The sequence below is a fragment of the Rhinatrema bivittatum genome, chromosome 15 (assembly GCF_901001135.1).
Source record: "Rhinatrema bivittatum chromosome 15, aRhiBiv1.1, whole genome shotgun sequence".
Taxonomy (NCBI): domain Eukaryota; kingdom Metazoa; phylum Chordata; class Amphibia; order Gymnophiona; family Rhinatrematidae; genus Rhinatrema; species Rhinatrema bivittatum.
This window is the reverse complement of record NC_042629.1, coordinates 11,215,403-11,229,099: the sequence shown is the minus strand read 5'-3', so window position 1 is coordinate 11,229,099 and position 13,697 is coordinate 11,215,403. Positions and strand designations below refer to the sequence as shown.

Genomic DNA, 13,697 nt, shown 5'->3' with positions numbered 1-13,697 from the left:
CGTAGCCTAGCACCTTGTTTGTGAGGGTGGCTGCATGCCCAGATATATGCCAAGGTGTGTTACCGTGTGGCAGGAAGCAGCCCTGGCACATCTCGAAACAGCTTGGCATGGAACAGGAAGGAATGGAAGGAAGCCAGAGTTTCACATAACCCCATGTACAGGTGTTTTCTTTCAATAAAATATGCACAAGAAAGACCCCAGAGAAACAGAATAATTAGCTTCCAGAGAGATCTAGTTTCTCAATATTAGTCTGACTTCATTATATATTTTCCTCGTTCTGTGCTTTTTAAATTGTTCTACAGTGGATTAAAGTGATTTCCTGTCACAAGGGCACTAAGTACATTATCTGAAAATGTACCCTAGTTTCACAAAACCCCAATGACAGCGATAGGAAACGTGTTGCATGCATGTAGAGTCTCTCTACAGGCAGGCAGAGGAAAGGGGAAAAGTGTACTTAAACTCTCCCAGATATTTTCTGCCGAGGCTACCAAAGAGGCACAGAGAAAACCACACAAAAAGCTTAAGATGCAATCAGAGACTAAGAAAAAGTGGCAGAAATTGTCCCAATTGTATTGGGCACTACTTGCCTCAATAAAAAGAACTTCCTTGATATGTTGCCTGTATTACAGATCCAGATGGAAGCTCTGGCACAATGCAGTACATTTTGGGAGACTAAGATCTTTCCCAACATACCCTGACTTATCTGGTTCCATCATCTTACGGCAAGCCTTAACCAAACCCATGAGAGCTAACTGTTCAGCTGTTCCCTTCAGTCTCACCTGCCCTGACATCACCTATCTCAGGGGCCTTTCTGCTAACATGTCTTAATGAGGTAGCACAATTTGATAAATAGACAAAATCAAAGTACTCAATAGCACCAGTAGAAGTGCTAAAGGTTCACCAAACAAGGTCTGTATGATTGCACCAAGCATTGACATACAGTTTATCTCTTCTGCACGCTCAACATAACATTTTCTTTAATCAAATATGAAACGATAATGTCAATAAATATTGGACCATTATCAAATGGTTAGGGAATCTGCAAAAGCAATATTTACAGATATCTGTTTACTAAGTAATTACTTGTAAAGGCATTTATTGAAGGAAAGACGTAAATATTTTTCCCAATTTTTTTGTATTTGTTTTGAAAATTCATTTTACTAAGAATGGAAAAAGCAGTCCAGAAATGTAAAAAAATCAGAGGAATAAACAATCTCCTATGTGTACAGTCTTCCCAGCTCTGTAAAGTTTACAGTCTCTCCAGCTGTATAAAGTTTACAATCTTCCGGGCTGTGTAAAGTTTACAATCTTCCCTGCAACCCTGGCTTTGTCATATTTGCCATAGATCTCAATGACATCATGTCCCACATACATTTTTCATTGATTCCCTCCTATTCAGATATATTAAGTAAATTAAAAACACCTTCCAATAAATTTGAAAGCATTTGGTTGTTGATGAGAGGGGCTAGCAGGAATTATTCTAATATATTTTTATATGTGTGACATTTTGTTTTCAGGTGAATTTGGAGAAGTTTGCAGTGGTCGGCTAAGGACGCCAGCAAAACGGGAGATAGCTGTAGCCATCAAAACCTTGAAAGGGGGTTACATGGAGCGCCAGCGGAAGGATTTCCTCAGGGAAGCCAGCATCATGGGACAGTTCGATCACCCAAACATCATCCGGCTGGAAGGTGTCGTTACAAAAAGTAAGGGAATTATCTATAGCATGTTGGGATGTAAGATAAAAACCAATTGACTCATCCAGTCTACCCAGCTGAGTCTTCCTTTAGATTTTTACCATCCTAGATTGATGGGCATTGAGTTTCTCATAGGTAAACCAACACCAGTTCCCCCCACCCATACCCCATTTTTCCTCTGACCTCTCCACCCACCATTGTTCTTCAGGTCTGTCCCAAGCATGTCCAAAATCTGGTAGGTTTCTTGTTATCTTCCTCTTTGATTCTTACAAGACTAATACTTAATCCAACACCTGGGTCCCCTTCTAGGTCTTATTCCCAAGTGTTCTAGTGATCCTCTCAGCCACCAAAATTAGTGAGGCTGCTGTCCAAAAAGTGCAGCCTTCCAATGCAGTATTAATGAGTGACTCGAGATTGGATTCTTGGTTGGCTAGATCAGAGATAGGCAATTCTGGTACTTAAGCACAGCAAAGAAATCTGGTGTTCAGCATATCCATAATGAATATGCACAAAATGCATCTCCATACACTGCCTCTAGTATACTCATATATCTCATGCATATTCATTGTGGATCTCCTAAAATACTGCACCCATTTGTGGCACTCAAGGTCTTGCATTGCCTATGCCTACCCCTGGTCTAGATTGCTAATAATATCTAGATTTCTATTCAAAAACAGATGTTTTCCCCCAATGTCCTTCAAAAGAGTCATTAATGCCTTCAGATAATCCAATAATTTGTAAAGGTTTGCTTTTTAATTTGATTGGACTTTCATTTAGATAAAATCAAGCAAAACATAGTTTCTTGTGTAGATACCAATTGCTGATCTATCTGGCCCTTATTTGTTTTGTTACTTTTAATCTCTTTTTCTAGCATTTGTGTGTATAATTTATAGTCTATCCTTCCAACGTGAACCGCCTTCCTGAAACCAGCTAACCATATTTAGTACACCTCCTTGATCAACCTGTACATATTGCTGCTACTTCCTTTTAGTGGCAACACTATCCTTTTCTTCCTTTCCCCCTCTTTGCCCTCCCTCTCCTACTCTCTGATTTTAATGCTTTTGCTACCTAACGCTTGTCAAATACTTTGTAAATTTCCGTCTCTGTTTTTCCAGTTACCGAATCACATATCTTGTACGATTTGCCTCCTTGCCTTCCCAGTTTTCCAATCTGTATTTCGACAATTTGTCTCTGACCATTGTAAATATTATTAATCTGTTTATTCAGAAATTTGCTGTTCCTTAGTTCACAGTTACCGTTCCATGTAAAGGCAATGCCTGAAAGTTTTTAAGTTATCTGTAAACCGATACGATGTGCAAATGGTTGTCGGTATATAAAAGTTTCTAAATAAATAAATAAATAGTCTGTTGACTTTCTGACTTTTTAAAAATCCTCCTACATTGGTGATAGTAGAGCATCGTTGTCAGTGAGGTAGGGTGGCTGGATTTTAATTTCTGTATTGAACAGGTTCTCAGCCTCAGCCAAAAAGCCCAAAAGTGATAATCCTAAATCCATGGCACAGATTCTGCACTTGGATCTTAGCCAAAAAGCTAAAAAGTGAACTGAGCCATCAGGGCTGATCATACCAGAGCTCAGCAGGAGCATCTGCACGTGTCCTGACAGAGCAAACCTTTGGCCAACTAATGCCCAGAGAAGAGATGTGTAGGGGCAAAAGGAAGCAGCGCTTGTGTCTGAGAAAGGGAAACAAAATTGTGATTCCATATGGAATAGGAATTTAGGAGCTGTGGAGATGATAGAGCAGCCAGCAGTATACATCTAAACTCCTTAAATAGATGTTGTATTTTGCTGGAAGGTTTATGCATGCTATATAAGAGGAGCTTTATAGCAAACCCCTCCTCTGAGGCTAAAGGAAAGGTTCCAGGTACCTTGAAATGGTGGTATGCAGGACGATGCAGTACCAAGCGCTCAGGCTAGCGCACTGGTTAACCCACGCTTGGATGCAAAACATGAGTCCAAAGCAGCACATAGCTAATAGCGCTCATCACATATAAGTTCATGTTGATGAGGCTATTAGCTATTACCCACTGATGTAAAAACATAAATGTGCACCTGATGCACACAGTTTTAGTCTAAAGAATTAGCACCTGCCCCAGAGCAGCGTTATCTTGAGGAGTCCCTAAAGTTAACAGGAAAGCAGAAAATACTGCTCTTCTGTAGTTCCTCTGACTTAATATTGTGGTGAAAAAAGGAGTAAGGTAAAAAAATATATATATATATTGTCTTGACGGCAGTCAGGTTAGAAAATGGATGCTCAATTAACGAACGTCCATTTACCTAACCCGTGGCTGTGCACAGGTTAGGAAAACGGATGCTGGTAAAATTGAGCCTCAGTTTTCCTAACTCGCGCATGGCCACTTCTCCTGGGCACCCGAGGAGGCGCTAGGGATGCACAAATTTCCCCTACTGCCTCCTTTTCAACACAGCAGCCCATTTACCTACTACATCGCATACCTGGGAGAGATGGATGGGTGCCCGTTTTTCACGTGCAGATATCGCATCGGCCTGAAGGTGATGAAGGAACTCAAAAATGAAATTTCAGACCTATTAGTTAAAATTTGTAACTTATCATTAAAATCATCCATTGTACCTGAAGACTGGTGGATAGCAAATGTAACCCCAATATTTAAAAAGGGCTCCAGGGGCGATCCGGGAAACTACAGACCAGTTAGCCTGACTTCAGTGCCAGGAAAAATAGTGGAAAGTGTTCTAAACATCAAAATCACAGAACATATAGAAAGACATGGTTTAATGGAACAAAGTCAGCATGGCTTTACCCAGGGCAAGTCTTGCCTCACAAATCTGCTTCACTTTTTTGAAGGAGTTAATAAACGTGGATAAAGGTGAACCGGTAGATGTAGTGTATTTGGATTTTCAGAAGGCGTTTGACAAAGTCCCTCATGAAAGGCTTCTACGAAAACTAAAAAGTCATGGGATAGGAGGCGATGTCCTTTCGTGGATTACAAACTGGTTAAAAGACAGGAAACAGAGAGTAGGATTAAATGGTCAATTTTCTCAGTGGAAAAGGGTAAACAGTGGAGTGCCTAAGGGATCTGTACTTTTCAATATATATATTATTATTATTATTATTATTATTATTATTTATTTCTTTTATATACCGACATTCAATCGAGATATCACATCGGTTTCCAGATAACCAAGAGAATAGGGCGTAGTCCGCCCTATTTTACATTATAACATGGTAACCAAAAAAACAATTATAACATATTATAACAGTAGTACATGGAACAAAAGGTTATAGGATATAACAAAAGGTTATAGGAATAACATATGTACATGAATGTGTTGTTGATAAAATAAATTTAGGATTAGGGACTTGTTGGTAAAGTAATATAGGAATAAAGGAGGGAGGGGGGTGAGGGAAGGGAGGGGGGAAGGTGGGGTGGGAGGAGGTAGTAGAGTGAGGGATTCAGGGGGGTGAGAAGACTGAGTATGGGATGAGGTGTGTTGCGTTCGGGCAGGTTAAGGGTCGGGTGGGAAGGCTTTTAAAAACAGCCCATGTTTTAAAGTGTTTTTTGAAGGTTTGCAGTGATGGTTCATTTCTGAGACAGGTGGGGAGGGTGTTCCATAGGGTGGGTCCCGCTATTGTTATGGCTCGTTTGCGGGTTGCGTTGAGGTGTGCAGATTTGAGATTGGGGATGGCTAGGAGGCCAGTGTTGGTGGATCTGAGGGTTCTTTGTGTGGGGTGTGGATGTATTGCGTTGTTTAGCCAGTTCATTTTGTTGTGTATTTTTTTGTGCATGAGGGTGAGTGTTTTGTAATGGATTCTTTGTGTGATGGGTAGCCAGTGGAGTTCTTTGAGGGTAGGTGTGATGTGGGAGGATTTTTTGTTGTTGGTGATGATTCTGGCGGCGGCATTTTGTAGAACTTGGAGGGGTCTGATGTGGATTTCTGGTAGGCCGATGAGAAGGGAGTTGCAGTAGTCGAGTTTTGAGAGGATAATTGATTGAAGGACTGTTCGGAAGTCATGCGCTTGGAGAAGGGGTTTAAGTTTTTTCAGGGTTTGGAGTTTGAAGAATCCATCCTTAATTGTATTGGAGATGTGTCGTTTAAAGTTGAGTTGGCTGTCAATTGTTACTCCTAGGTTTCTTGTGGATGGAGTGAGTGAGATTTGTGAGATCTGTGGCACTTTCGTGTTGATTGAGGTTCCTGGGTGGTTGGAGGGGGTGCACTTGAGGGGAGAAGAGGGACGGTCATCGTGGATGTGAAGGATTTCTGTTTTGGCTTGGTTGAGGCATAGTGATAGTTGGGATAGTAATTGGGATAGATTTGAGCTGAGGTTGTTCCATTTTTCCATGGTGAGTTGGATGGACTTGTTTATGGGGAGAAGTATTTGTATGTCGTCTGCATAGACGAAGTAGGTGAGGTTTGCATCTGAAAGGTATTTGCATAGTGGGAGGAGGTAAATGTTAAAGAGGGTTGAGGAAAGGGAAGAACCTTGTGGGACCCCATGAGTGAGGGGCACTTGAGAGGATTCGGATGAGTTTGTCTTGACGATGTAGGATCTGTTTGAGAGGTAGGATTTGAACTTTTTTATATAAATGATCTGGAAAGGAATACAACGAGTGAGGTTATCAAATTTGTGAATGATACAAAATTATTCAGAGTAGTTAAATCACAAGCAGACTGTGATACATTACAGGAGGACCTTGCAAAACTGAAGGATTGGGCATCCAAATGGCAGATGAAATTTAATGTGGACAAGTGCAAGGTGTTACATATAGGGAAAAATAACCCTTGCTGTAGTTACACAATGTTAGGTTCCATATTAGGAGCTACCACCCAGGAAAAAGATCTCGGCATCATAGTGGATAATACTTTAAAATCATCGGCTCAGTGTCCTGCAGCAGTCAAAAAAGCAAACAGAATGTTAGGAATTATTAGGAAGGGAATGGTTAATAAAACGGAGAATGTCATAATGCCTCTATATCGCTCCATGCTGAAACCACACCTTGAATACTGTGTACAATTCTGGTCGCCGCATCTCAAAAAAAGATATAGTTGCAATGGAGAAGGTACAGAGAAGGGCAACCAAAATGATAAAGGGGATGGAACAGCTCCCCTATGAGGAAAGACTAAAAGGTTAGGGCTGTTCAGCTTGGAGAAGAGACGGCTGAGGGGGGGATATGATAGAGGTGTTTAAAATCATGAGAGATCTTGAACGAGTAGATGTGACTCGGTTATTTACACTTTCGAATAATAGGACTAGGGGGCATTCCATGAAGTTAGCAAGTAGCACATTTAAGACCAATCAGAGAAAATTCTTTTTCACTCAACGCACAATAAAGCTCTGGAATTTGTTGCCAGAGGATGTGGTTAGTGCAGTTAGTGTAGCTGGGTTCAAAAAAGGTTTGGATAAGTTCTTGGAGGAGAAGTTCATTAACTGCTATTAATCAAGTTTACTTAGGGAATAGCCACTGCTATTAATTGCATCAGTAGCATGGGATGATCTTAGTGTTTGGGTAATTGCCAGTTTCTTGTGGCCTGGTTTGGCCTCTGTTGGAAACAGGATTTATTTATTTATTTAAAGATGTTTTGTATACCGCTTTTACAAACTATGTTTAATCAAAACGGTTTACATGGGTTCGTTTTAAAAAATAAATTAAATTAAATGAAAATTAAAATCACAAAGAGAAAAAAAGAAATAATAAAATTACAAAAAACATATTATAAAATTAAAATTAAAATAAATACTATTAAAAAATAAGTATAAATATAAGTGCCATATAGTTAACATGGAGTGTCAGTTAGTAGTGTGGTTTCACAGAGTCATATTACTTTGTAGATATAATTTTAAATGCAATTTGAAATAGATGAGTTTTTAAAGATTTTTTGAATTGGTTTAGATTGGATATGGATCTTAATGAGTCAGGTAAGGCATTCCAAAGAATTGGACCAGTAACTGAGAACGCTCTTTTCTTAGTAATCTCTAGTCAAGCCTGTCGGGGGGATGGAACATCTAGTAAGTTTTTATTCATGGATCTTAGATGCCTGGTGGGTTTATATATGCGGAGGAGAGAGCATAAAATAGTGGAATTAGGATTATGAATAAGAGAATGTATCATGATTATAATTTTGAACTGTATTCTATATTTAACTGGTAACCAATGCAGTGACAAGTATTGGAGTTATATGATTTTTAATTGAAGAATTTGTTAAAATACGTGCGGCTGCATTTTGGACTACTTGAAGTGAATGAAGTGCATTATCTGGAAGGATGCTGGGCTTGATGGACCCTTGGTCTGACCCAGCATGGCAATTTCTTAGGTTCTTATGTTCTAACATCTAGCAGCATGAAAGGATGATAGAGTGAAAAGAGAAAGCAGAAATCTTCATTTATCATACAAGCTTCCTGTTTTGTTCACAGTTACAAAGTAACCTTCCACAATCAATCAGCAGTACTGTTAATTGAATTAATATATTCTTAAAAAGGTGGTAAGAGAGCCATTATTTGCTTTTGCACAGAAGGCCAAGGTTTTTGAATAACTTGGTAATTAACTTGCTAATGAAAAGAGTTTAATTAAAACAACTACATTGCTGCTTTAAAGACTACTTTTTATTAAAATACTCAAATTCAGGATAAAGTTTTATATCAAAATATGGGCTGAATTATTTTCCTAGCATCCTGCCTTTTCTTTAAAATATACAGAGCTGCTAGGAGATCTTGTGATGTGCTGAGGAGGACAGATGTAGTTCCTCTCCTCGGGCCCCATTTCGCGCTTCCAGCCCCTTCCAAGGTCCTCTTTTAACCATTTTTTAATGCAGGCCGATCTGCAAGTGTAAGTACACATGGAGGGACTTACCTTTGGTTCCAATGGCAGCTAGGGCAGCGAAATGAGAGAGAGAAAGAGACAGGGCCTGCTCCGCAGACACCCCGCCGCCGGAAGATGAGGCAGGGCCGTCCAACGCGGCTCCGATGGCGGTGACCCACGAAATCCAGGCTGCGGTCATGGAGGCTCTCGCACCCAGCTGAAAAAGATCTCGGCTCAGCTCTCAGACCTGTCAAGTACTTTGGCAGAGTACGAGGTGCGTTTCAGGGAAGTGGAGCAGCGCGTCTCGGAAAATCAAGATGGCCTTGTGGCGGCCCAATCCGAGATTGCACATCTAAAAACAACGCTGCAAAAATATGAAACGCAGCTTGAAAACCTGGAAAATCGCTCCCGCCGCTCAAATTTGCGATTTGTGGGACTGCCGGAGACTCTTGAAGAAGGTGGCCTTGCCCGGTTTCTAGAACAGTGGCTGCAAAGGGAGCTGGGCCTCTCCTCAGTGAACGGCCCGCTCCGCGTGGAGCGTGCACACAGGCTGGGGCCTCTGAGATCTGCGACGGATCGACCGAGGGTTATCATAGACAAGATATTAAATTTTGCTGCCTGCGGCAGGGGAAGTCATTGTCCTACCAAAATAAGAAGATCCTGATTTTCCAAGTTTATTCTGCCTCGCTGGCAGTGCAGCAGCGTGCCCTCGCTCCTTTATGCAGCAAATTGTTTACTCTTGGGCTCCGGGCTATTGTGATCTATCCGGCTAGAGTGAGGGTCCAGATCCCAGGAGGGGTACGTTGGTTCATGGGCCTGGAGGACCTCCGGGAGTTCGTGAAGGAACAGGAAAAATCAGCCCACTGGATCCGGCTGAGTGAGGCCTAGTATTGGCGTAGATGTTTACTTTTGCCTGTTTTTTCTTCTCTCTTTTTTCTCTTCTCCTGGTCTTCCAAACTTGTCGCAGTTTTGAATTTCACTGGCTGCAGAGGGAAATTTGAACATTTCTTCTAGTGGCTTGGGCAAATGGCCTTAGGGCTGAGCCATGCCAATGTGTGGACCTGATGCCTTGTTATGGCTGGCATGCATTGATTCCAGTCCCGCTTGCGGCACCCGGCCTTTTTTTTTTTAGCTGGGCTGAGATGTCTGTTACTGCCCCCTGTGCTTTGTGTTCGGGGGACGGGCTTGGTGGCCCTGGTGTCAGTGCGGGTGGCTCCAGGGACTGTTTTGTTTGCCACTGGAGCCCCGCTTGTAATGCTACTTTCCCCAGGCTTCTTTTTCTCGGAGGGGCCAGGTTTGGCTTCATGTTGTATGTCCCCCTTGTGTGAGAATGAAGATCTGATGCTACAGTTAAGGATAGGGCTGGGTCCCGGGACGGAGCCCTGCATGTTTGGGGGTGATTTCTGATACTCACAAAGGGTATCCTGATGGTAGTGGGGGATGGGGGGATGGTGGGGGGAAGAGGGGGGAGGATTGGAGGGGAAATATGCTCACCCTTTTTCTGTACAATTGCGCATTTATTCTGTTTTTGCAATGGTCTGCATTCCGGGTTGTGGCTGTTCACCTGTCTGACAGGGAGACCCCTGCTGGAAGGGTTTTCCTTCCGATTAATTAATGTTTTGCAACAGGCCTTGCCTGTCTTCTGGTGAACAGATGACGCGGAACGGTTCTCGTATAATTTCCTGGAATGTGTGTGGTATACATTCGCCTATTAAAAGGGCTAAGATCCTAACTACTCTTAAGAGGAAGTCTGCAGAGATAGCATTTTTACAAGAAACGCATCTCACTGACGTGGAGCATAGAAAACTATCTCAGGGTTGGGTTGGTGCAGTTTACCTCACCTCGGCTACCACTAAATCCGCGGGGGTTGCCATTCTGGTTCATAAAAGTTTATCACTCACAGTCCAGCAGGTAATCAAAGACCCCATGGGTCGTTATCTAGTGCTGATTGCGGAACTCAATAGGGTTCCTATGGTTTTTTGTAATCTATATGCTCCCAATACCTATGATCAAGCCTTCTACAAGACCCTGTATGGTATATTACTGCCCTTTGCCTCTCACACTCTGGTGGTGGTGGGGGGATTTCAACACTGTCAGGGATCCTGATTTGGATGTTTCCCAGTCTCAATCCTCGAAGTGTCGGCCGGGCAGGGGGATTTTATTTCTTGAGCAGTCCCTTCAGTTGGTCAACACTTGGAGGACTTTGCATCCCATGGATAGGGAATTCACCCATATCTCTAGGGCCCACTCCTCGCACTCCCGGATTGATTATTGATTAGTGCGCATGCCTTTTCTAGAGTGGCGGAAGCAGGTATTGGGGACATTCTCATCTCTGCCCATGTGCTGGTTTGGCTCGATTTTTTAGATCCATCCCTGCCTCGGTAGTCCCCACTGGCAATATTCCTATTTTTTGGCTGAGGATGCCTCCTTTCAAGAGTTTTTGCACTCTAAGTGGGCTGAATATGCGGCGTTTAATTGCGCACATGTGGATATCCCAGTACTGTTCTGATATACTGCTAAGGCAGTTCTTCGTGGAGACATTATCTCCTATTTGGCTCATAGATGAAGAACTTTGGATTAGGCGTTGGTTAGATTTAAGCACGCAGTTGCAGTGCACCAAAAAAGCACTTCAGGGGGTCCACACAAGGGGGCGGATTTTAAAAGGCGCGCGAATAGCCTACTTTTGTTTGCGCTCCAGGCGCAAACAAAAGTACGCTGGATTTTAGTAGATACGCGCGGAGCCACGCATATCTGCTAAAAACCTGGATCGGCGCGCGCAAGGCTATGGATTTTGTATAGCCGGCGCGCGCCGAGCCGCGCAGCCTACCCCCGTTCCCTCCAAGGCCGCTCCGAAATCGGAGCGGCCTCGGAGGGAACTTTCCTTTGCCCTCCCCTCACCTTCCCCTCCCTTCCCCTACCTAACCCACCCGCCCGGCCCTGTCTAAAACCCCCCCTTACCTTTGTCGGGGGATTTACGCCTCCTGGAGGGAGGCGTAAATCCCCGCGCGCCAGCGGGCCTCCTGCGCGCCGGGCCGCAACCTGGGGGCGGGTACGGAGGGCGCGGCCACGCCCCCGGACCGCCTCGGGCCGTAGCCACGCCCCCGTACCCGCCCCCAAAACGCTGCCGACACGCCCCCGAAACACCGCGACGACCGGGCCCGCCCCCCGACACACCCCCGACACGCCCCCCTCGGAGAACCCCGGGACTTACGCGAGTCCCGAGGCTCTGCGCGCGCCGGGAGGCCTATGTAAAATAGGCTTCCCGGCGCGCAGGGCCCTGCTCGTGTAAATCCGCCCGGTTTTGGGCGGATTTACGCGAGCAGGGCTCTGAAAATCCACCCCAAGGTGAATAGGGAGCGATACTTATCCATTCAAGTGGCTCTGAACACCTTGATACCTCAAAGGGCACAAAAAAGTCTGGCCTATTCATCAATTTATCAATTGATGAAACTATTGAAAAAACAATAGGCCTAGCCATGATGTATCTGGACATAATAAAACAACTACTAAACCAAATGGAGCTAATAATCAACATTGATAAAACCGAATTTATACACTTAGAAAGGAAAAGCATGAATATCACACAAACTCCAATATTTCTCAATAACCAACAAATTGACTTAGCAAAGAAAGTTCGCAATCTCAGAGTAATAATTGACAATGTACTAAACCTCAAACAACACATATCTTTAAAGGTTAGGGAAGGTTATGCTAAACTCATGATACTCAGAAAACTGAAACCATTATTATCCTTACCAAACTTTCGTACTGTACTCCAATCCCTGATTTTCGCCAGCACAGACTATTGCAATGCCCTGCTACTAGGCCTACCCAACACTACAGTAAGACCTCTACAGATTTTACAAAATGCTGCTGCAATAATCCTCACTGGAAAAAACAAAAGAGATCACATAACAGATACACTTGCCACCCTACATTGGCTTCCCACAGAACAAAGAATACAGTTCAAAGCACTGTGCCTAATACACAAACTTATCCACGACGATAAAGCAGAATGGCTGAACACAGCACAGAGTACATGTCCCACAAAGAAATTTAAGGTCAGCAAACAGAGCACTCCTTCCCACTCCTTCTGTGAAAACCGCAAGACTTACCCAAGTGAGGGACCGAGCTCTGTCTCTAGCCGGTCCCATATTATGGAACTCCATGCTCCTTGACCTTAGACTCCAGAGCAATCATAAACTTTTCAAAACACAGCTCAAAACCTGGCTTTTCATACAAGCCTTCAAGAAAGAAAATTGATGCAGGCAATTAATCAAGGATATGCGGCATAAAGCACCGAATGCCTAATTTAATGCTCCTTACTGAACTAGTTCAACCTATTTTAACTGTAGTCAACCATCAGGACATATTACCATGAAACACTCAATCCCCCAATTAAATGCCTTTTTGTTACCGAAAACTAATGGCACCCCCTATGTAATGTATGACCCATGTTTTTTTGATACAGGTGCCCTATTGTAAACCGTTATGATGGTGAATAACTTAATGACGGTATATAAAAACTCCTAAATAAATAAATAAATAAATAAATTTAAGCTTTTCCAGTATACCAACAAATCGGGGAAAATGCTAGCGAATTTGGCGCGGGGGCCTCAACATGTGGCTGCCTTACGTGACTCCGCGGGTTGCGTGGTTAATGACTCCATCGTGGCCACTTTTCGGGAATACTATTCAGCTTTGTATACTGTGAATGGAGGGCAGGGGGAGGTCTTTCCCACATTTCATGCGCCCTTGTCGTTGCCATGTCTAACACCTGCTCAGAGAGAATATTTGAATGAGCCCATTACTGTTGAGGAGGTTGTGGGGGCTATTCACCATGCGCCCCACCTCAAAGCGCCGGGCCCAGATGGGTACACCGCTGAGTTTTACAAGACCTTGCTGGACTCCTTAGGATCCCCTTTAGCGCTGGCGTTTAATGAACTGATCAACCAGGGCGAATACCCTGCGCACACTAATTCAGCTCACATAACCCTCATACCCAAACCGGGTAAGGATCCCCTTTCTCCAGCCTCCTACTGGCCCATATCCCTTTGAATTTCGACCAAAAATTGATGGCCAAAATATTGGCCAATCGTTTGGCCAATATAATGCCTCATTTGATTGCCCCAGGTCAGGTGGGTTTTGTGAGTCAATGTTATGCCCTAACTAATATTAAGCTAGTTTTCAATGCCATGGCGCTCTGTACCAG

General features: G+C 43.4%; 1 protein-coding gene across 1 annotated transcript in view; it reads left to right on the top strand.

The window, feature by feature from the left end:
- Positions 1 to 13,697, top strand: part of EPHA6 (EPH receptor A6) — a 546,377-nt gene that overhangs the window by 399,569 nt on the left and 133,111 nt on the right. The window contains exon 13 of the mRNA XM_029577739.1: positions 1,518 to 1,703. Coding sequence (XP_029433599.1) covers positions 1,518 to 1,703 — 186 coding nt within the window. The remainder of the gene's footprint in view (positions 1 to 1,517; positions 1,704 to 13,697) is intronic.